General features: G+C 38.7%; 1 protein-coding gene across 1 annotated transcript in view; it reads right to left on the bottom strand.

Annotated features, from left to right (window-relative positions):
- The window catches only part of LOC113177613 (uncharacterized), a 99,411-nt gene extending 87,309 nt beyond the window's left edge, over nt 1-12,102 (bottom strand). The window contains exon 1 of the mRNA XM_077793506.1: nt 12,044-12,102. Within this exon, the coding sequence (XP_077649632.1) occupies nt 12,044-12,102 (59 nt within the window). The remainder of the gene's footprint in view (nt 1-12,043) is intronic.
- Between the last annotated feature and the right edge of the window lie 12,535 nt (nt 12,103-24,637).

Here is a 24,637-nt window from a genome sequence, read left to right as displayed (position 1 = left end):
TAGCCAGGAAAATTCATGAGCACTTTAAAAGCATCTTAAGGTTTACCCTCAGTCAAATGTGCCTCAATCCGAATGAAACCATTTGAAAAGAGCTGTCAACATGAAAAGTTTCTGAAATCTGCTGGTTTGTGGATCACTGCAAATCCATATGAGTCCATGGCTAAATACATAAGTAAAAATAGAAATCTAATAATGAGCATTCTCTTAAGACTTTCGTCCTGAAAACACTGCACAATGTGCTTTGATAACTAAATGATCATTTAATCGTTCCTCTAGCAACACTTGAGGTCCCTAAAGAACTGTGGAACATGACTGGTTGGGACAGAAATGTTGGGATACCAACAAGAAAGTTTCACTGAATCTCAAAGGAGAAGGTTCATAAATAACCAGAATGCAGGAATGCCCACAAAACTTGAAATAAAAAAAGGGACTGGGGTTGTGGCTCAGTGACAGAGCACCTGCCAAGCACCTGTGAGGCACTGAGTTCGATCCTTGGCACCACATAAAAAAGAAATATATAAAATGAAGGTATCCTGTCCAAATAAAAACTATTTTAAAAAAATAAAGATCAGATTTAAAATAAAAAGAAAAGCAACTCCCTGCAATGGAGCATTTCTCCTAGACCAGCTTCCTGGACCGCCATATACTAGCACGATGTGAGCAAGCTTAGAAAAATGGGTGAGAAAGTACAGAAGTCTGCTCTGGCCCCATCTCTAGTCCAGCCCCACTTAAATGTCCCTCTCCAAATAGCAACACCTCAGACCACGTATTTGCTGTCTCTCCCTTTAGAGCTTTCTCACATTTTTCCTTTCTTTCTTCTTGTGGTGCTGGGGATTGAACTTGGACCTTGTGCATGCAGGGCAAGCACACTACCGACCTCACTGAATCCCTGGCCCCTCACGTTCTTTCCTGAATGTGCATCTGTTTTCTAAATAGGACTGTCCATGTGCCTGACAATGATGAAGTTGTTTTCTGCTTTGAAAACCAAGGAACCTACTTTTACTGAGCTGATGTCCCTCTCTCTCCCTGAAATCCCTTCCCATTACACAACCTCACACAGCAAAAGTCAGACTTGAGCTTTGTAATTGTGTGGGGTTTTTTATTGTTTGGGGTCTGATATCACATATATCACTGGAGGGACGTAACTAGCAGCCATGCAGTATTTTTAATAAGCAAAGGACAAGGTTTGGCAGCACATGTCGTTAAGGCCAGGCATTTGGGAGGCTGCTTCAGGAGGATCACAAGTCAGAGGCCACAGTTGGCCTCTTAGCAAGACCCTGCCTCAAAATAAAATATTCAAAGTTCTGACGCTGGTGAGTCCTCATGAACAATGAAGGGTCAGAGTTCCTGTTTCCACAGTCTCCCCTTAGGATGCTGTGTGTAGGTGTGTGACTGTTACCTTCCAACAGGACCTAGAGCTGTTGCTGGTGTCCACCTGTATTAATAAATAGATCAAATGAAGTAAGTAAATAAGCAATAAAAAATCTGACATCGTTGCTGGTTGTGATCCCCGAGATACAAAGGTTGAGTTGTGTTTCTTGGATCTTGTGTTCTTGCAAGAGTGAATTTTAGATAATACATAAAATGTAATCAAAGTAGAGCAAAGTTTATTGGCCCAGAAATCACTATCAAGAAAGGGGGAGGAAAACAGTGAGGCTTCTCTGACATCTCTAGGCCTCACACCCCCTTGAACCTGAAGTTTATGGGAGATGCTGTGGGTGATTCCAGAATTCTGCCCATGGACCAATTCCTACTCTTAACTGGCAGTAGGATGACATCGTGTTTGTAGGTTCCTACTCCACATGGTCTTGTTCAGAGACACCAAAGCAAAACCCGAGTGTGTGTGTCTTTGTGAATTTTACTATAATAAAAATTTTATTATGGCAGCTATTACAAAGATAAACAACAACAAGTGTTGGCAAAGATGTGGGGAAAATGGTACACTCATACACTGCTGGTGGGACTGCAAATTGGTGCAGCCGATATGGAAAGCAGGATGGAGATTCCTTGGAAATCTGAGAATGGAACCACCATTTTACCCAGATATCCTGTGGAGCCAACCTAGATGCCCTTCAGTGGATGAATGGATAAAAAAATTTGCATTATATATACACAATGGAATTTTATTCAGCAATGAAAGAATAAAATCATGTGTGTGGGGGAGATTATGGTCTTTTTTCTTGGTTTCTGAATTTTAGGGAATAGAGTTTTTTCTGAGATTCTCACCAGTATCTTTCTCTTTGTCAAAGGGGTATTGCAACTTACTTCTGTTTCTTGGTGTCTAACTTTTTTGGTTTTTCAAAATGAGGTATGAGGTAGAAGTGGATTTTAAGTGGATATTTTTAATGTAGGAGTTTACTAATTACTATTAGAAGCAAAAGATGAGCTCAGAACAGTAATGAAATTTAATATCATCAGTTATTTATGTGCATAAGAAAATAAGTAGCAAACATAAAATTAAAGACAGTTCTAATGACCATAATATCAAAAGCAAAATACTTGGGAATTTTTCAAGAAATGTGAACACTTGACCATTTAACATGGCTTGTTTTTAGAAAATATAGCATTATCCCTAAGCCACCTTTTTTTTGTGGTGACCTTAACTCATAGAAAAAAGATAGGAATTAAAAACTTTCCCCTGTGATCCTGAGGAGAGGACTTAGGTATGGTCTACCAGGGAGCTCTATCATCATCCCATTCTTATTTTTCTTTGAGATAGGGTCTTGCCAAGTTAGTGGGGCTAGACTCAAAGTTGTGACCCTCAAGTCTTGGCTTCCAGGGCAGCTCGGGTTACATGCATGTGCCATCACAACCCTGGTAGGGATTCGCCTTTTTTGTTTTCTTTAGTTGTAGTGGACAGAATAACTTATTTTATATATTTATTTTTATATGGTGCTGAGGATTGAACCCAGTGCCTCACATGTGCTAGGCAGGTGCTCTAACCCTGAGCCCCAGCCTCAGGGATTAAATCATTGACTTTCATATTATAGGTTGGCTCAGGACAATATCTAGGTTTGCAAACATGTATAATGTCCCCATTTTGTGAGTAGAAGGCAGAGGCCACAATGAGAGAAAATGTCTATCCTTATCCTTGGAAGAGGGAACATCAAATGTGGATTCACCTGCAACTTAGTATTTGAGGATTGCCCAGATATTACAAATATAAGCAAAAGAGACATGAGGTCAAGGCTCTGAGGAAGGGGGACTAGGTATTTCAAATTGTGAGGCAGCAGATTGAGAAAAACAATGCTAAGGTAAGCTGGGTATGGAGAATAGGGTCCCTCACATTTAACTGTTGGATCACAGAAGATATATAAGAAAATAAACCATTTTCTGGGTACATTTTAAAAAGATGATCATGGGTAGGACTTGGTCAGAAGTCATCATTATCACACCCCACCCACACGCCCACACACATTACTTCCCTTTTACCTCTCCCCCTCTTTAGCAGTCAAGTCACATCCACTCCTCAAGGTGCATCCTTGCATGAAGAGAAAGGACTGAGCCACAGTACCCACAGTACCCTGGGGATCACAATGGGCAGATCCTTGCCTAGCTTATGGCAGAAAATAGCAAAGGAATGGCAGAGTTCAGGAACATCTCTGTCTCCTTTCTCTCACAAACAAATAACTAGAGATTTCAATTATAAATTAATGGATGAAGTGAACTTGGGAGTATTGGGCCAAATATTTGGAACACTGAAAATATAAATGTTCAGCAGCCTAATGTCTTATTTTTTATCTTTGTCTTTGTGTTTAATTCTGTGGATTGAGCCCAGAGGCACTCAACCTCTCAGCAACATTCCTGATTTTTTTTTTTGTAATTTAGTTAGAAACAGGATTTCACTGAATTGCTTAGTCCTTTCCTAAGTTTCTGAGGCTGGCTTTGTATCAGCCTCCAGAGACACTGGGATTACAGTCATGCACCACCACACCTTGCTAAGGTTTTGTTTCATTATTTGCACAAGAGCAGTTTTTCATGTAATATAACCTACTGAGTGCTCTCAAAATATTTCACTTTGTGAAAAATTCAAAGAGAGAGCTTATTAACTTTATGTTAACAAATTTAAAGGATATTATTTTTCTTATGCCTTGGCTTCTTTTCACTTGATAAAATCAAGCTAGGACATAGTTTTCTAGTTTTTTTATTCTTTTTTTTTGATGGGGTATACTAGGGATAGGTCCCAGTATCACTCAACCACAAAGCCACTTCCCCAGTCATGTTTAATTTTTTTTAGAAACAGGGTCTCACTGAGTTGTATAGGTCCCTATTAATTTGCTGAGTCTGTCTTTGAACTCGTGAATTTCCTGCCTCAGCCTCCCAAGCCATGGGGATTGCAGGTATGTGCCCCCACTCATAGTTTTTTCCTTATTTGTAGTTGTTGCTTTCGTTTGTTACACAAATTCGAGGTGAATAACAGTATGTTTAACAATACAGATATAGAGAAAAGCCAGTGGTGTAGGTAAGCAATTGAACATATCCACCAGAAAGTAGATTATATATTCACCATGGTGTATTACTCAGCCATCAATACAAACTCCTCTAATGGTCAGCAAAATAGATGAAATTGGATGATGTCATGCTAAGTGAAGAAACACACAATAGTGTCACATCTCATATGATAACTAATATAATATCATGTGTAAGTACAATAGTGATTAGTATGGCTGAGGAGTATGTGGGGGGCATCAAGGTCAGAAGAGGGTGTTTGGATATTATGAATACATATATCTGCATATATAAACATCACACTGAATCCCATAAGTATGTGCAACTGCTATGTGATGATAAAACCCATCATCTCTCATAATTATCAAATTCTGCACTAAGAACACAATCCTGCTGTCTTTTGGAATTTCCAGTATATGATGCGATATTATTGATGATGCTCCCTGATAACAACCAGGCTCTCCCTACACATCCATTCTATTTTCTTCCAGGCTCTGAACATAGAGTATACAATGCATTTCTGCATCTGGATCATCTCACTTAGCCTAAAGTCCTCCAGCTTGTCTGTGTTCTTGGAGAATATTCTTTTGTTTCTGGGGTTTCAACCCAGGGTTGCCTTCCAGTGAGAGAGACCCACCATCATTTTCTTTTTCAGTTTTAAGACAGAATGTTACCAAACTACTAAGGCTGGCCTTCAAATTTTGGCAACACTGCCATATACACCATCCTTATTTTAAAGTTGAGTAATAAGTGAGGTGTGGAGGCACATTTCTTTTGTCATGCTAGGGACTCAATAGGCAGAGGGAGGAGAATCACTATCTTGGAGCCAGCCTCGCATCTTGGTGACACCCTCTGCACCTTACAAGACCTTGTCTCAAAATAATTATAAAAAAACTGAAACGGTTATATATGTATGTTGATACATTTATGTGTAAACACAATGAAAAATCTCTTTCTCTATTATCTGTAATATACAATAGGTTCTTCTTCCTGAGTTACTCTTTGGAAATTTAGGTTGTGGATAGTACTGTAGTTAACTTGGGAGGGTAGATATTCCTAAAGATGGATTTATTTCCTTCAGTTGTTGAAGTGGTTAATGGCAGCTGTCCATTTGAGTGGATTGAGATACCCAGAGAATTGGTGTGGGCGATCTCTGCAGGTGTCTGTGAGTGTGCTTCCAGAAGGCTGAGTCAGAAAGCATGGGGGATACCTGTAATGAACACATATATTGGTGTTCAATAGGTTTGATTTTTAAAAAAGCAAGAGAAGCAGTCACTCACTTATGCTCCAAGCTTCTTGAAGTCCCCTTTGGGGACTTGCACCATTGGCTCTACCTGGGTCTTTTTAAAAATTTTTTATTTGTTTTAATTAGTTATCCATGACAGTAGAATGCATTTATATACTTTGATATATCATACATAGATGGGATATAATTTCTCATTTTTCTGAGTATACATATTGTAGAATCACATGAGTCATACAGTCACATACATACATAAAGCAATCATGTCTGTTTCATTCTTATCCCCACATCCCCTTCCTTCCCCTCCTTTCACTTTCCTCTACCTAATGTAAGTTAATGAGATTTTTTTTTGCATTAAAATTCTTAATACACATATATACCACAATTTTTGAATCTTTTTTATGTAACATGTTGACACCCAATTCAAGTCTTCATACATGTATTTTGGATGTATGACACATTCTACCATCCTTGCTAATCCCCATCCCCCCTCCCTTTTCCTCCCACCCCTCTGCCCTATCTAGAATTCCTCTAGTCCTCCTATGCTCCCCCTGCATACTTTACTGTAAGTCAGCCCCCTTATGTCAGAGAAATATTCGGCATTTGTTTTGTTTTTAGGGGGGCGGGGCATTGGCTAACTCCAGTTATTATCTTCTCCAACTCCATCCATTTACATGCAAATGCCATGATTTTATTCTTTAATTGCTGAGTAAAATTCCATTGTGCATATATGCCACATTTTTTTATCTATTCATCCACTGAAGGGCATCTATGTTGGTTCCATAGTTCAGGTATTGTGAGTTATGGTGCCATAAACATTGATCTGGCTGTGTCCCTGTAGTATCATGTTTTTAAACCTTTGTGCTTAGACTGAGGAGAGGGATAGGTGTGTCAAATGGAGGTTCCATTCCCATATTTCCAAGGAATCTCCATACTACTTTCCAAATGGGCTGCATCAATTTGCAGTCCCACCAGCAGTGTATAAGTGTACCTTTTCCCCACATCCTCACCAACACTTATTGTTGTTTGTCTTCATAATTGCTGCCATTCTGACTGGAGTGAGATGATATCTTAGAGTAGTTTTGATTTGCATTTCTCTGATTCCTAGAGATGATGAGCATTTTTTCATATATTTATTGATTGTATATCCTATCCTGACAAGTATCTGTTCAGGTCTGTAGCCCACTTTGATCAGGTTATTTGTTTTTTCATCTACCAGGATCATTTAAGTCCTCTTTCCTGGACCACAGATGCTTCATTTGCTTCCTCATATTGTGAAGCTTCCAGCTTCTTGGACTGAGCTGTTACCAGTTTCCCAAGGTTGCCATCCTGTAGGCAAACATTTGGTGACTATTACTCCCATGATTATGTGAGTGAATATAATAAGCTCCCTTCTGTATACACATGTACATTTTTGTGTATTCTACTTTTCTGAAGAATCCTAAAAATACAGGCATATTCTCAATGTCTGGGTCATATGGCATCTCTAGTTCTACTTTTTTGAAAAATCCCCTTATAGTAATTTTAATGTCTATTCAAATTTGTATTCCTGGCAAGGATGTCCAAATGTTTCCTTTTCTGCATATCCTCTGCAGTATGTGCTACCTACCAACATTTTGAGAATTGAGCCCACAAGCGTGTGGTTATATCTCATTGTGATATCACCTGAAAGCATAAAATTCCAGAAGAAAATGAGAAATTTTTTTTGCCATTTGTGTTGGCAGTGGTTTTAGATAGAATATGCAGAGACTGTGCAAGGAAAAACAGCTGAGACTATATAAAGATAAAAATTCTTCTACACAACAAAGGAATCAATCGATGAAATGTAAAGTAGACTGGGTTAAAGAAAACCGATTCTAGCCCCATATCTGAAAAAGCCCAACATCCAAAATATAAGAAACTTACACAACTCACCAAAATTTAATACAAATCCCTCATAATGTAATTTAAATATGGTAAAATAGTTAGATTCTGCCCTAAAATTAAACAAGTGTGTAAAGACATATGAAAGTTTCTCAAGATCACATATTAGGCTACATAAAATGATAATTTAGCTTTTCTGCTTCATTTGTCTCACAGGATTATGGGTGCACACTCTCCATACTTCATGGGGCATCTTTAGATCAATTAGCAAAATGCCAGGTTCTCATTTTCCCACATTATGCTTCCTCATTATTCCATGTTAATTGCCAGGAAAATCTCAAGCCTGGAAAACAACAAAATATAGATAAATTGCTAGATAATCATCAACTTTGAAAATTACTTCAGAAATCAATAGAATACATTAGCAGACCCAGATGTGAAGAAATACAAAATAGAGGTACAAATCAACATTTAACTTTACAGCTGCTCATAATAATACTTGCAGTTATGCTGATATGGGAGCACATGCCACTAGTCTTCACTACCTCGAGGCCACAGCAGGAGGAGAATTTAGGCTAAGGAATTTGAGGCCAAAATGGCAAAAACCTAGCTCTAAAAATTGACCCACCTGAAAACCAAACAGTAATCACATTTTTAAAAAGGAGCCTTCACGGGTGATTTCTATGAAACATGTAATAAGGATCAGTAACCATAATTCATGATCACATCTAAATGTAGAAGAAGAAAATTGACTAATTCTTTCTGTAAGGCCAGAAATACCAGCTAACACAGCATAAGAATGGAAATTGCAGACCATCTTTTTATAGATGTTGATGCAGATATTCAAAACCCCTAGGAAACTGAGAACAACAACAAAAAGAATGATTGGACTTCATGACCAAGAGGGACATTGTCATATGGGAAGTTTCCAAAAATCATTTTGATAGAGCAAAGCTCTGGCAAATCACTTACTAAATTTCTGTAAAACATATGGCCAATTATGACCAGAGGAAAATTCTTTTTCAATCCACTTAACAGCAGCTATGAACTGTTTTCATACTTAATGGTGTGAACTGAAGTATTTATCAATTTATTTTTAGGAAAATAAAAAAAATGTATGCTTTTCTAACTTATAAATATTGTTTGATAATATTAAATTGTATTTTATGCATCAAAATCAAATAGCAGATGATACTATTATTTCTATAATGTTTCTAAGCAATTCCCATGAACTAATGAAACATAAGAATTACTTGAATAATGTCATGGGTTAAATGGTCAACATTAAATCATTTAAATTATATACAGTAGCAATGAGCAGTGTTAAAATTGAGGCAGAATCCATTCACAAATATAGGGGAAACAATCTAAATGACAGTATTAACAAAAGAATTGTTCACTGCAAAGTAAAAAATTAAGGTGAAAGTAAAATGCAAAAAAGATCATTAAAACAAAATGGGAAAACTGTTAATATTCAATAATTAAAAGTTTGATTTTGGGTTTTAAGGGTTGATAGGCTTCCTCCAGATTAGCGCGTGGGGTGGGGCCAGGCTTCCTACTCTGATCTGATATGTATTCTATATATATGAGTTAAGTTATTAATTGTGTTATTGAGCTCTATAGTTTCTTTATTCAACTTTTGTTTGGAAGATCTATCCAGTGGTGAGAGAGGTGTGTTAAAGTCACCCCAGATCACATTGTGGTCAATTTGACTCTTGAACTTGAGAAGAGTTTGTTTGAACATAGGTGCCCCATTGTTTGGGGCATATATACTTATGATTGTTATGTCTTGTTGGTGTATGGTTCCCTTGAGCAGTATGAGATGTTCTTCTTTATCTATGTTGATTAACTTTGGCTTGAACTCTACTTTATTTAATATAAGTATGGAGACCTCTGCTTCCTTTCAAGGTTCATGTGAGGGGTATGTTTTTTCCCAATCTTTCACCTTCAGTCTGTCTTTTCCTGAGTCTCCTGGAGGCAGAATATGGTTGGATTTTTTTTAAATCCAGGCTACTAGCGATGTCTTTTGGTTGGTGTGTTTAAGCCAGTAACATTTAAGGTTACTATGGAGGCATGGTTTGTATTTCCAGCCATCCTTGTTTATTTTTTTCTACTTGACTTGAAATGTTAATTATTGTTTAATTTTTAATTGGTATCTACATATAGGATCCAGCGTTTTAAATTGAACACGTGTAGTGATCAAATCAGTGCAATTTCTACCTTCTAAAATATCATTTTGATGTTTGAAACCTGTGAACTCTTTTTAGAATGTCCACTGTCTAATAATTACTTGTCCGATTCAAACTATGGGCTATAAAACATAAGAGTTACTTTTCCCTCTTAACGGCTTTTTGGCACTCCTTGCCATCTGTCTCTTAAAACAGATATAAAGAGCTTTTCTCATTTGTGGTTCTTTGTGATCAACTTTTTCAGCTTCAACATATGAGTGCAAACATACAGGATTTGTGAAATATGAAAAATCACTAGAAAAAGACAGTCTCCCATGGTAAATCCAGAAAAAAAATATAAATTTAAAAATTGTAGACTATAATCCCAGTGCCTTCGGAGGCTAAGACAGGAGGATGATGAGTTCAAATCCAGCAACAGCAAGGCCCTGAGCAACTTGGTGAGATGCTGTCTCTAAATAAAATACAAAATAGGAGTGGAGATGTGGCTCACTGGTTGAGTGCCCATGAGTTTAATCCCTGGTACCCCCCCCCAAATATATTAGGGTTCACGTTTAATCACTAGGCCTTAGTTATTTTTTGGTGAGATCTATATATAAATGGCATATGCCAATTCTTATGAATTTATTTTATGTAAGTCAAATATAAATATTTTTATACTATAAGCTTAAATTGATCTATATTAGCATGTAAAAAATAACTTAAAAATGCTTTTAGATGAGGCTGAATGCCTGCAATCCCATTGGCTCAGGAGTCAGAGGATTACAAGGCCAAAGCTCAGTAACTTAGCAAGATTTTCTCCCAATATAAAAAATGGCTGGTGAGATAGTTTAATGACAAAGTGCCCTGGGTTCAATCTGGGGTACAAAGGAAAGGAGGAGGGTTTTAACATTGCCTTGGCTCAACAAAAAGACGTGTGAAATTTAAACCAAAAACTGCATTCTATCACTTTTCTGTGACACACAGAATCGGCTTCAATTCATTTTAAACATTTGAATCTTACACAATCCAAGTTTTCTAACACTCAATTAATGACATGTTTTAATCACGTGTCTCTCCAGGCCATTGGATGAATTTAAGATCTGTGTAGCTGAGGGAAATGCAGTCATACAAACTGGAGTGTGCAGGTGCCATGAATTCACAGTAATAGTCAAGAACTCATGGATGGGTTGTTTATTGCCTTGAAACTGTTGGAAAATTGTTTTCTGATGGTAAATTTCTGTATCAGTATTGGGAAGAACTTAGACCCTTTCCTGATAGTATGCTTCAAAGAAAGGGACACAATTTCATGCAATAATGAGGAGAACTAATCTTCATACAGGTAGTGCCAGGAGAAAGCACAGTCTGGTCATTCTGCTAGCTCCAGTCTTGAACCACAATCATCACTAAATGATGTGCATCAAGTATGATTAAAATTGTGTAAATGTACCATGATAGTGTTGTGAAGAAATATCTATAGTAACGTCCCTGCCGAGGCTCCATTGTTGTTAGGAAGCATCCTGGGGAATGGGAATGATTCATAGATGACTGAAATTCTGAGCTATGTACCTTCCCATCTGTGCACATTATGCCTGGCACAACATAGTCCAGGAGATCATGAGACATAACACAAGCTCTCTGACATCAAGGAGGTAACCTGAGAAACACCCCTCAAACAAGGGTCTACGGAGTGATACTTCCAGCTTGGTCCACAGATGCCCTATTGTACTGGGCACTCATGTCCTTTATGCATTGAAGAAATCAAGCTGCCCCCTAGAGTGGGCATTCTGTGTGGAAGAATATGTAAATCACAGGGAATCTAACACGGATTTCTGAAATAGGATACATTTGAAGAATTCACATATGGTAAGAAGGAAAGGCCAAGTGAGAAGATGAGAAAAAACAGATCACACATGAAAAAGAAATTTTCAAAAAAAAATCACAAGTTTTGTTTGTTAGAGATGATAGTAAAGACTCCCTCTAGTATCTGGATCCAGGAAGGAGTCATGTTAGATATGGTGCTGTCACTAAAGTCAGGGGAGGCTGCGTGATACATGCACCATCATCTGTGTTGCAACCATCTAGTGAGGACTGCTCAGGCAGTGGACACGAGCTGGTGGTCAGGACAGAAGTAGAGAGAATTATAGGAGAAGGACACCCCACTGTACGTTAGGGTTATTTGGACCCTCTGGGTGGGCACATTCCATGGTGAAAGTGAGAGGAAGAAACATCTCTTCTCCCATATGCAGTGTGAGCCCCATGCTGTTCATAAGGGGTGAGAAAATAGGATCTGTCACCCCTAACAACACATGTGCAGACTTACGGCTTGGGGTTGTCCTCATCACAGAGCTCAGCTTCACCACTACTGCCTACCCTCCCCATGTCCTCTTGGTGTTCACTAACAGATAAAAGGGAGATGGAGAATTGAGACTGGTCTTGCTTCAAGCAAGTGGGCTTGGGACTGATGTCAGCCTCGGCAGAAACCTCTTACATGTGGCTCTTTGTGTGCTGGGAATCTATGAAGAGCACTAGGGAGAAATGACTGACACTGCAGAGAGGGCAACACCATCACCCAGCACCTCTGCAGCAAAACACACCCTCCAGTTACATGATGAGCAAACCCTGGGCAAGACTTGACTGAATGAATGGCAGCTCTTTGTGAGAAGTAGATATGAGAACCATGGCTTGCTTTTATAAATTGTCAGGGTTTTAAAATACAGCTCAGGATTCACACTTACTTCTAAAATATTTATATTACTATCATTTTAAATTTCTTCTGAGAAAAGCCACAAGAAGAGAAATTGTTCTTTAAAGTCAAGAAAGAAGAAGCCCCAGAGGTTCTGCTCTGTGGGCACAAGTGCTTGGAGTACTGCATATGGGGCATAGGTTAAGGGTGTCTGTGTGGCAGGCAACTCCCCATGCTAGGCGAGTGAGTGGAAAACTGCTTACCCCATTGGCACAGCTCTGGGCACGAGGCCATGTGTTGCAGTCCCACTCCTTGATTGTTCACTGCAAGGACAGTTAGCAGACATTGCATTGGTGGCTGTCTATATTTTGCTTAGATACTGCCTGAGTACATATACATGGTAACTGCACAATAAAATCAGACTGGCTTCCTGCTTGGTCTCTGGAGGACTTGATTAGAGACTCCACAGCCACACTCTCCTCTACTCTGTTCTGTGGAGCTCCTCAGGGATGAGAGAGCCCATGCACTTCTCTGCAGACCCCAAGCTCTCATTACTGGGAAACCCACAGGCTCCTGCAGGAGGGTCTGTTTTCCCTGACTGATGTTGTGATGGAAGAGTCAAGTTCTCCTTTCACCTTTCCTGCTTTATCTTGTTCTGTGTGTCTTAGGGTCACATTTATCTGTGCATGCTAATGACATGAGAAATGGAATTTTGGAAAAAAATTTTAAAGTGACCAGGACAGGATGGATTTAATGTGTCCTGAATGTTCCTCTAAGCAAAATTGAATTTATACATTTCCATTATTAGATATTACAAAAGGTTTTTAGTGATTAAAACAGAATGGACTAATACATAAAAATATTCTTCCAAATTCTTGTGAATTATATTCATAAGGCTATAATTTGGCACAAAGAATTGGAACTTACCAGCACATTTATTTGATTTTCTAAAATATTTAATGTACTTCCTTCTGATCACGGTCCCTTGTTGACATTTATCAACTGAAAGTTCTTAACCATGTGAGATTCCTTTCTATAAAATGAGATTTTGAACATAGAACCTCATTTCCCTCTAAATATTTCAAAATGTACAATTACTCAAACAATAATTGTTCTGAGTTATGAAGATAACCAAAGCAAGATTATCAATCAAAATATTAAAACTTATTAATTTCCTGGTAATAAGTATACAAGTTGTAGTGTTTAAAATCTCTACATGACATACCATATGCAAGTTATGTCCCATGAAGTTATTAAGTTGAAAAATGAAGAAGTAAAACTGACATTCCCTATAAGAAAAATTGACTCATTTTAGCGGGATCTCAAAGAAGCAAACATCTTTAGAAGACAGTATCCTCATTACACCATACAGAACATGGTCCTCTGGGCTCCAACAGTTCTAATAAGCCCAGAGGACCATGTTCTATATGGTGCAATGCCACAGGCTGCCCGGCCCCGGGCCGGCTGAGTCCCGCTCCTGCTGCCGAGCACTGCCTGCCGCACCCCTGCTGAGCGATTCCCTGCTGGGCTGTCAGTGCACGCCGGTTTGCAATCTTGCAACCCGGTTGGGCACAAAAACACAAGCCAGTCAAACTGAGACAAAGTTTTATTTAGTGAGAGGCCGTGTGCGTCCCCTAACAAGTGGGTCCACCACGTGTGTGTTCTACCTGAGCCGGGGGGCTTCCCCTTCCCCCGGAACACCCTCCTACCATCCTTCCCAACGAATGGGAACTCTCCCATTACAAGAGTGACATGAGTAACCTGAGTCCTGAAATGGGCCCAGCTAAACAGCATGAGTCCAATTACCATATGAATGTGAATTGCTGGCTGGCAGTCATTAAATCCAAAGGTGCCTGTATCAATATTTTTGCTGTGGCTCCTAACATCTGCCCCCTTCTGTTTAAATAAACAACAGGCAAATGTGGCTAGGGACCGTGCCTGTTAGGTATGTCCAATTCACATATGGTTCTTACCCGTCATGGGAAAACTGACCTTATTGCGTCAGTCTCCTGGCTTAGGTTGATACCACTGTAACCGAATCATACCCGTCACTGACTACCAGTCCAGTATATAGCCATACCTGTGGAATAGGCCTATGCACCAGTGGGGGGGTGAGGTTCTTGCCTCACCTCTGTTGGCCCCCAAATTTAACCTTGGTGCCAGTGGGGGGGTGAGGTTCTTGCCTCACCTCTGTTGGCCCCCAAATACAGACCATCACTAGCAGAAGGGAGAAAGACGCAGAATTGCCACGACACCAAGCCAATTGACGGCTCCTTTGGAAACACTGGTGACACATCGGCTAAGATATTTAGCACTACCAGTTCGCTGTATCAACAAATAGAGCACAATGCATACAGGTGATACATAGTCCAGGCAAGTTGTGTAAGCAGTTCAAAGTGGAGGAGTCTATCAATATGTCCATTTCCTCCCAAAGTAAATTAAGTCCTTGATTGAGCAGTTCAAAGTGGAGGAGTCTATCAATATGTCCATTTCCTCCCAAAGTAAATTAAGTCCTTGATTGAGCAGTCTTATTGAGTTATTTTGATTGATGTATCAGTTTATACAGTTTATAGTGATGGCTATCATAAAAGTTGTAGTTTGGTCTTAGTCTTCACCGGCACTGGGATGGAGATGGGAATTATGGCCATGTTGCTAAAGAGACATTATCCTGAACAGAATTATGAAATATAATGAAAAGGAAAGGTGAAAGTAAACAAACATATCTGTTAACCACCTTTAAAAGCAAAATTTAATAACAGCTGTTTACCTAAAGTAAATTAAACCATATAAGTCACGTGACTAATTTTTTTTTGAATACTAGTATCTATTTATACATGAGCGCTCCTTGTAAATGAAATATGGACATACATACAGACATACAACACAAAACAGTGCATACATAACATAGAACATATAAGACAATAGTAAATAAAGGCCTTGTAGCTATAGCTAGGTGAAATCTCCATTGCAATGTTTAAAAACTTTACAGTTAAAAAAAATAAATAAATAAAACACAGTCAAAAAATAAAACTGATCAGAAAAACATTAACCTAGGTTTATATGAGCTTAAAAAATAAGGTAAAATAAAATAAAATAAAATAAAATAGAACTTTATGATATGGGAAAAATGCAAATAATAAAATAGATATTGAAAAAGGCACCGTGGTAAATCACTGTCGCAGATGTAAGAATAGCCAGGCTGGAACTCTGGATATCAGCTGTTATGGATTTGAGTCAAATCATCTTCTTTTTCTGTAGAAATTGTTTTAGTTAATCTCTCTGGAATCCAAATTGGTTGCTGTTCCTCCTGTGGAAAAACACAGATGGAGCCCCGACTCCAGACTATTACTGGGTCTGGACCTTTCCATTGTCCTGTTAGAATATCTTTCCAAAGTACCTTAGGCTTATGTACATTTTTCGGATACATATGTCTTTCCGCAGCACTAAGTCCTGATGAATCCAAATTTAGAAAGTTTAGAGTAAAAAGGGTTATTTTAAGTTTATCTTTGGGGGATATATACCCCTTACTAATTCCCTCCTTTTGCTTTAATAAGTACATTTTTATAGTTTGATGAGCTCTTTCAACTATGCCTTGTCCCTGTGGGTTGTATGGGATTCCTGTTATATGAGTAATGCCAAATGATGAGCAAAATTGTTTAAAAGACTTGGAGGTGTAACCAGGGCCGTTATCAGTTTTTAACTGTTTAGGAACACCCACAGTGGCAAAATTTTGTAAGCAATGAGCTATAACATCTTTAGTTTTTTCTCCGGGATGAAGGGAGCCCATCAAAAATCCAGAAGAAGTATCAACTGTAACATGTAAATATTTTAATTTTCCAAATTCTGGCAAGTGTGTGACGTCCATCTGCCAAATATGGTTAGGTATCAGTCCTCTAGGATTGACTCCAAGATTAACTTGTGGCAAAAATGTCACACAATTTTGACATTGTTTTATTATATGTCTGGCTTGTTCTTTAGTTATTTTAAAACGTTTTTGTAAAGTATTAGCATTGACATGGAACCTTTTATGAAAATGTATAGCTTCTTCTATTGTGGAGAAAATATGTATGTCATGTGTAGATTTATCTGCTAGTTCATTACCCAAACTAAGGGCTCCAGGCAATCCTGTATGTGCTCTGATATGTCCTATAAAGAATGGATCCTTTCTATCCCAGATTAGACTTTGTATAGCAGAAAACAAAGAGAAAACAGTAGAGGAAGGAGAAATCCTACCAGCATCTTCAAGAGATACAATAGCATTAACTACATACTGACTATCAGAAAATAAATTAAATGTAGAATCTTTGAACATCATAAAGGCTTGCAATACTGCATTGAGCTCTACCTTTTGAGCTGATTGTTTGGGTACTAAAAATGTAAAAGTTTGATCAGGAGTAACTACTGCTGCTGTACCATTATTTGACCCATCAGTGAATATATTTGGAGCATTTATGATAGGGGTTTTTCTTGTCATTTTTGGAAAAACTACAGGATGCTTAGACCAAAAAGACAACAAAGGATTAGATGGCAAGTGATTATCAAATGCAACACTAGATTTACACATGATTATTGCCCAAGTATTTAACTCATTAGCTAACTCATCAATTTGATCCATAGTATATGGAGTAATAATTTTATTGGGAGAAATCCCAAACACTCCTTTTGCTGCTTTTATTCCTTTGAGTATTAATTGCCCTACAGCCTCAGGATATCTAGTAAGAATAGTATTAGGAGAATAAGATAAATGTATCCATAATAATGGACCTTCTTGCCAAAATACCCCTGTAGGAATATTTTTTGTCGGTAGTACAATAAATAATAAAGGCAAACTTATATCAATTCTATCCAAATGCATATTTTCCATATATGTTTCAATGATTTTTAATGCCTTTCTAGCTTCAGGCGTTAACATGCAGGGTGAATTTGGATCTGACGGACCTTTTAGAATATCAAATAAAGGCCCTAATTCTCCTGTTGGTATGCCTAGATAAGGCCTTATCCAATTTATATCTCCCAATAACTTTTGAAAGTCATTAAGTGATTTGAGTTGATCTACTCGTATTTGAATTTTTGGTGGACGGACCATGGTTGAGGATAATAGAACTCCTAAATAATTAATTGGAAGATTTAATTGTACTTTATCTATTGCTATCTCTAGATTATAATTTTTTAATAAGTTTGTAAGCGTGGCATAACATTCTAGCAATGTGTTTTTATCTTTATGTGCCATTAACACATCATCCATATAGTGAAATATCTGTAGTTCAGGATTTTGATTTCTAAGTGGCTGGATTGCTTTATCAACATAAATTTGGCACAAAGTTGGGCTGTTAGCCATCCCTTGAGGGAGTACTTTCCATTCATATCTCTGATCAGGACCTTCATGATTCAGTGCAGGGATAGTAAATGCAAAATGTGGACTATCCTCGGGATGAATTGGAATTGAGAAGAAACAATCTTTAATATCTATAGCTAGAACATGCCAGGTTTTTGGTAGATCAGACAATTGGGGAATCCCTGATTGAGCAGGTCCCATAATAACCATCTCATTATTAATGGCTCTTAAATCTTGTAATAATCTCCATTTACCAGATTTCTTTTTAATAACAAAAATGGGAGTATTATGGGGAGATACGGAAGGTTGTATATGTCCTTCCGCTAATTGCTGTTTGACCAGATCATGGGCTACTTGTATCTTTTCTTTAGTTAGGGGCCACTGAGGAACCCACACTGGTCTTTCTGATTTCCAAGTAATTTTGATTGTCTCAGTGGCCCTTTTTGAAAACCCAATCCATGTTTATTTATCTCTTGATCTATTTGAATTGGTGCTGTTATATCTTGTTCTTGATCTCTCAATCTCTTTTCTTTTCTAAAGCCTTGTTTTGCCCTAGTAGTGGGCGCGTTAGGATTGACGTTATTTGTTAATGTCAATCCTAATTGATCTAGGACATCTCGTCCCCATAAATTTATGGGGAGATGGTCCAATACATAGGGCTGTATAGTTCCTTCACATCCTTCAGGATCCTTCCAATCTAATACCATTGCACTTCTATGGGGATTAGTCGCCACTCCTAGGCCTCTAAGCGTTTGTGTGGCTTGCTGTAATGGCCAATGTTTAGGCCATTCCTGGCGAGATATGATGCTGAGATCAGCGCCTGTGTCCAGCAGTCCATTAAAATCATGCCCTTGAATATTTAATTTTAGCATAGGGCGAGAATCTAAATTTAAAGATAGCATAGCCCAATCTACACCTGTGGAGCCTAATCCCTTGGAACCTCTTTCTACATTACAACTGGAAAATTTATCATGTAGGCTTGGTATTATTAATAACTGTGCTATTCTATCTCCTGATGAAATTACTGATATACCTCTTGGAGAACTAGCTATAATTTTTATTTCACCCTCATAATCGGGATCAATTACCCCAGGACTTATCATAAGTCCTTTAAGTGTAGAAGAACTGCGTCCTAATAATAAGCCTACTGTTCCCTGGGGAAGAGGTCCTTTTACTCCTGTGGGAATGATTTGAACTCCCATCTCTGGAGTTAATACTGCTCTGGCAGAGGCACAGATGTCCAACCCTGCACTCCCTCTAGTCTGTCTGATGAGGGATCTAATGGATAATGCGTCCTGGGCACCACCTTGATGATGCTGTTGGGTTCCTCCATTGCCCCGTATATTTGTGGTTTTGGGCCCCGGGGCATTGGGCCCTCCAATTCGTTTTTTGACAATGGGGCCTGATACCTTTCTCCACGATATCGTGGGTAGACACTTGGTCTTTGTCCATTTTTTGATAACGGAATACCCTCTATGGTGGTTTGAGAATGGCATTCATTAGCCCAATGTCTCCCTGTATGGCATCGTGGGCAAATACCTGGGATTCTACTCTTTTGATACTTAGCTTTGTTAAACCCTCCTCCTATGGGGCAATTTCTTTTAAAATGCCCTTCTTGATTGCAATTATAGCATGTTTTTGGCTTGGTACTTAAAGCCTGTTTTACTTCAGCTGCCATGACTTGTCCTTGTTCATTAATGTCTCTACATAATTTAATATATGTGTTTAAATCTTCCTGTTTCCACGGTCTAATGACCTCTTTGCAGCAACGATTTGCTTGATCGTAAGCCAGTTGTTTTATAAATGGCATTGCCTGTTCTGTATTTTCAAATGTCTCAGAGGCTGTTTCAATAAGTCTAGCTACAAAGTCAGCGTAGGGCTCATTAACTCCTTGTATTATCTTAGATAGTTGACCTTGAAAATCCCCTTGTCCCTTCAAAGTTTTCCATGCCTTAATTGCATTTATAGCGATCTGAGCGTATACGCCAGGATCATATCTGACCTGTTGCATTTGCCCTTCAAACTCTTCTTTCCCCAGTAACATTTTCAGGTCTCGTTCAGGGTAACCTGCTTCTGCATTTCGCCTAGCTGTCTCCTTGCAAAATTCCTCATTGGCAATTTTCCATAATAAATATTGTCCTCTATTTAGCACAGAATTACACACGTTAGCCCAATCTGTTGGTGTTAAATTCCAGCTGGTAATAGATTCGACCATACTGACTGTGAAGGGAGCGGCCAGGCCGTAGGTTGCTACAGCTTCCTTTAATTGCTTTACTATTTTGAAATCTAAGGCATGGTAAACTCGTTCTCTTTCTTCTCCCCGCTCAACTACAGAGCATGCTAATTTTTGGGGTCCCGCCTCAGGATTCCGTTCATCATCTATGGAGGCAGGTAAAGCTGTTGGTTGAATTATGCCCTCTGGTGGTGGAACGGAGTTAGTAGCAGCCTCCCTATCTGACGACCGTTTTTTCCCTGAGCTTGCCTTGTTCAAATTTTCTTCTATCTGACTAGCTTGAGAGACCTTTTGTTTTGCTTGACCTAATATGTTTTCTGCCATGGCCTGGACCTCTAACAATTTACTTAACAGTTTTTCGGTTTGTTTTTTACTAGATTCTAATCTACTGTAAAGGTAACGTAACCCAATAAGATAGGATAGAAGAAAGCCAAAACAGAATGAAACAGAAACGGAGAGGAGGAAAATGATTATGTCAATTTTCTCTCTCTCAGGGCCGAATAACTTCAAACCTTGAGTTAACCATTTTTCCCAATTCTCCTGAAAAAATTGTAAGGCTAGAGAGCCTGAAATAAAAGCAGAATAAATCAAAACAGAAATACCCATTCTGTCGCCTTTCCTTAGGGGCGAGCGATATTACTCACCTTTAAATTTTGGGCGTTCCCAGTACAGGGGCACCAAAATGCCGCAGGCTGCCCGGCCCCGGGCCGGCTGAGTCCCGCTCCTGCTGCCGAGCACTGCCTGCCGCACCCCTGCTGAGCGATTCCCTGCTGGGCTGTCAGTGCACACCGGTTTGCAATCTTGCAACCCGGTTGGGCACAAAAACACAAGCCAGTCAAACTGAGACAAAGTTTTATTTAGTGAGAGGCTGTGTGCGTCCCCTAACAAGTGGGTCCACCACGTGTGTGTTCTACCTGAGCCGGGGGGCTTCCCCTTCCCCCGGAACACCCTCCTACCATCCTTCCCAACGAATGGGAACTCTCCCATTACAAGAGTGACATGAGTAACCTGAGTCCTGAAATGGGCCCAGCTAAACAGCATGAGTCCAATTACCATATGAATGTGAATTGCTGGCTGGCAGTCATTAAATCCAAAGGTGCCTGTATCAATATTTTTGCTGTGGCTCCTAACAGTGCAATGAGGATATTGTCAACTAAAGATGTTTGCTTCTTTGAAAAGCAAAGAAGCTACTGGAAAAGCTCACTAGTAGATTGAATTTCCTCCTCCAATGCCTTTTTTAGAATCCACACTAACTCTGCTTCTGAGGACACAGAGGTAATTTGTCACCTGAATAAGCTGAGCAGAGCACAAACATTTGTAAGTTTTATGGAAAGGATGTGTTTAAGTTCTGTCTCTGCAGATTTGTAATTTTAATGTCTATAGAAAGGCACGAAGTTCCCAATGGAGAACACAGAACTGTGGCTGCCCCAGTGGGACATGTCATCTCTCTTAATTTTATTGTCTTCTCTGATGGATAACAGCAATCCAAGAAATCTTGGCTTCAAACTCTTAAAGTTTCCTGGAAACATCTGGAAAAGGATCTTGATTGAGATCATTTTCTCATGTTGATAAGGAAACTTAAATTACTCTAATTCTGGTCCTAAAATCAAATTAGTCCAAACCTGTCCCACAACTTATAATGCCTCTACTTTGATGTGAGGGACTCCTGGCACCCCCATAATTTCCCTGAAGACCTGAAGTATGTGATGGGCCCCTCTTTCCTAGTTTGAACATTGAGCACACCTTCTTGTGGTTAGTGATGGTTTGGTAAGTCATCCTTTCCAAAGTAACAGTTCTATGGCTCAAGCTCTAAGTGAAATGTTAAAATTAAAAAAAGAAGAGGAAGACCTATAGGTCACATGTTGTAGAAATCACAGGCAGATGGAATCTACTCAGAGTTGAGGCAGAGTCCGAGCTGGAGTCCACTCTAAGAAACCTACAGGATCAACTCCACCTTCTCTGAGAGAAAACCATGTAAAAAGCAGGCTCAGTCTCCTGGGTACTGTATAAAAAATATACATAAAAGCATTAAAGCACTATATTAAAAAAGGATCCCTGTTATCTGGAGTCAAAAGAAAGGACAGTCATTTCAAGCAGATCCACTTATGTTCCAGTTGTAGAAATCAGAAGATAGTTCTTGATAACTGCCATTATTAACATGTGAAGGGTTAGTACAGTAATGATAATGAATGAAACATTCGTTTTTTCTAGAGGTAATTGCAAACTTGGACTAAATGTAAATATATAAAATGAAAACTAATATCCACAGACAGAAATTCCACATGGATGGGATGAGGGAGGATGGAAAACTGAAGAAGAAAGTCACAATAATTGCCAGAGCAAGAGGCCTCCAAAGCCACATGAGAGGGAAACATAAAACAGGAAAAGGGTGGAAGTCATTGAACAAGTATTTCAGCATATGAACAGTAAGGAAAGACACTTCAAGGGTGGAGGAAAAGTATCCCCTCATGCAGCCCCCATCCTGGACCAGCCACATGAAAGTTTTGTGTCTTTGGTGAATTGGGCTCTGCCTTACTCCCTGGCATAGCCTATTAATCACCAACGTGCCACCTAGAATACTGTCCCTCATATACACTCACCTCCTGGAGGCTTCTGGAATAAGACATGGCAGAGGGTTGGCCAGTAATCCCAACTTTGTGGAGCCAAGAAGAGCTCTTTGGAGCTGTGGAGAATTGCATACCACACCTTTGTTGTAATGTGGACATGCTGTGTAGTTAGGTGTTGTTGAGTCCAATCTCTTTGTAGCCATGATTTTTCATAGAGAGGAAAATAACTTCATCTCTAATTGTGAGGATTAGGCCAAAACATACTGAACAAGTGGGTTCCAACCAGTTCAAGAAGGCTCTCTGGGGAGCTGGGCATGGTGGTATTTGCCTGTAATCGCAGCAGCTTGGAAGGCTGAGGAAGGAGGTTCATGAGTTCAGAGCCAGCCTCAGTGAAAAAAATTTACTAAGCAGGTCAGTGAGATCCTTTCTCTACATAAAATAAGGATAGGGATGTGGCTCAGGGGTGGACTGTCCCTGAGTTCAATCTTCATCATTGTACCACCCCAAAAAAAGAAGAATGTCTGGGGTGTAAGTATCAGGCTTTGGATTTATAAGAGCTTTCCTGGAGGTTCTAAAGTGTAGAACTAGTATAGAATAAGTGTTATGGGCTACACTCTGGGTTGGATGTGCATGCATTTGAATCCAGGCTTTTATATATATTTATATATATATATATTATAGATTTTATGTTGATCAATTGATGGAATATTTCCTACACAAGGCATGTATGTCCTTTATTTAAAGTCTGAAATAATAGATTTATATTTTAAACCATCTGCAGCTACATATTGAAAAATAACAGTCATCAGAAAATCATGTATGTGAAGCTAGATCATTTCATGTCTCTTTAGAACATGTAGATCTATAAGGCAAGATAGTAAGAGAAACAATAAAACTGAAACATTCATGAACATGGGATGCCATTTAAAAATCTGAGGTGAATGTTGGTAAACAATCTGACTTCCATAACAAGACCCCTACAGCACAAAAATTAAAAATCAAGAATAAATAAAGGGGATAGATTCAAACTAAAAAGCTGCTTCTAGCAAAAGAAACAATAATGTGAAGAAAGAACCTGCAGATTTTATACAAATCACTTCAGTCAGAATGGCAATCATTAATAATACAGGCAACAATAAGTGTTGGTGAGGTTGTGGGTGAAAAGGAACACTCACACATTGCTCATGAGATTGACTCCAAATTGGTGCAACCACCATGGAAAGCAGTATGGAGACGCCTTGAAAAACCAGAATGGAAACATCATTTGACCTAGCTATCCCTCTCTTTGGACTATACCCAGAGGACTTAAAAACAGCATACTACAGGGGTACAGCCACACCAAGGTTTATAGCAGCACAATTCACAATAGTTAAACCATAGAACCAAACTATGTTTTCTTCAACACATGAATGGATAAATAAAATGTGATTATATATAGATATATATAGATATATATAGATATAGATATATAGATAGATAGATAGATAGATAGATATATATATAGATAGATAGATAGATATCTATATATATATATATATATATATATATATATAATTTCCCCCACCAATGAAATATTACTTAGCTTTGAAGATGAATGAAACTATGCCATTTCATGGTAAAAGGATAGAGTTGAAGAATATCATGCTAAGTAAAATAAGCCCCACCCTCCCCACACCCACACAAACACAAAGGCCAAATGTTCCCTCGAATAAGTGTATGCTAATTCACAATGGGGGTGGGGAAGAATACTTATTTAGATTAAGTAGAGAGGAGTGCAGGGAGGGGAGGGAATATGGGGATAGAAATGATAGTAGAATGAAACAGACATTACATATAATACATAAATAACATAGATGCTAAAGCACTCAACAAGGGCAGGGGAGAGAATAGAAATTCAGTGGATTAGACAAAGTTGGATTGAAGAAAAGGGAAATAGGAGTACAAATGACAGTAGAATGAATCATACGCAACTTTTCAATGTTTATATATAAATACACCACCAGGGAAGGTTCACACCATGTACACCTCAAGAATGAAATGCTAACTAAAATGAGTTTTACTCCATGTATAATATGTCAAAATTTGCTCTACTATCA

The sequence above is a fragment of the Urocitellus parryii genome, chromosome 16, assembly GCF_045843805.1.
Source record: "Urocitellus parryii isolate mUroPar1 chromosome 16, mUroPar1.hap1, whole genome shotgun sequence".
Taxonomy (NCBI): domain Eukaryota; kingdom Metazoa; phylum Chordata; class Mammalia; order Rodentia; family Sciuridae; genus Urocitellus; species Urocitellus parryii.
The sequence above is the reverse complement of the archived record's forward strand: the minus strand, read 5'-3'. Positions and strand labels throughout refer to the sequence as shown.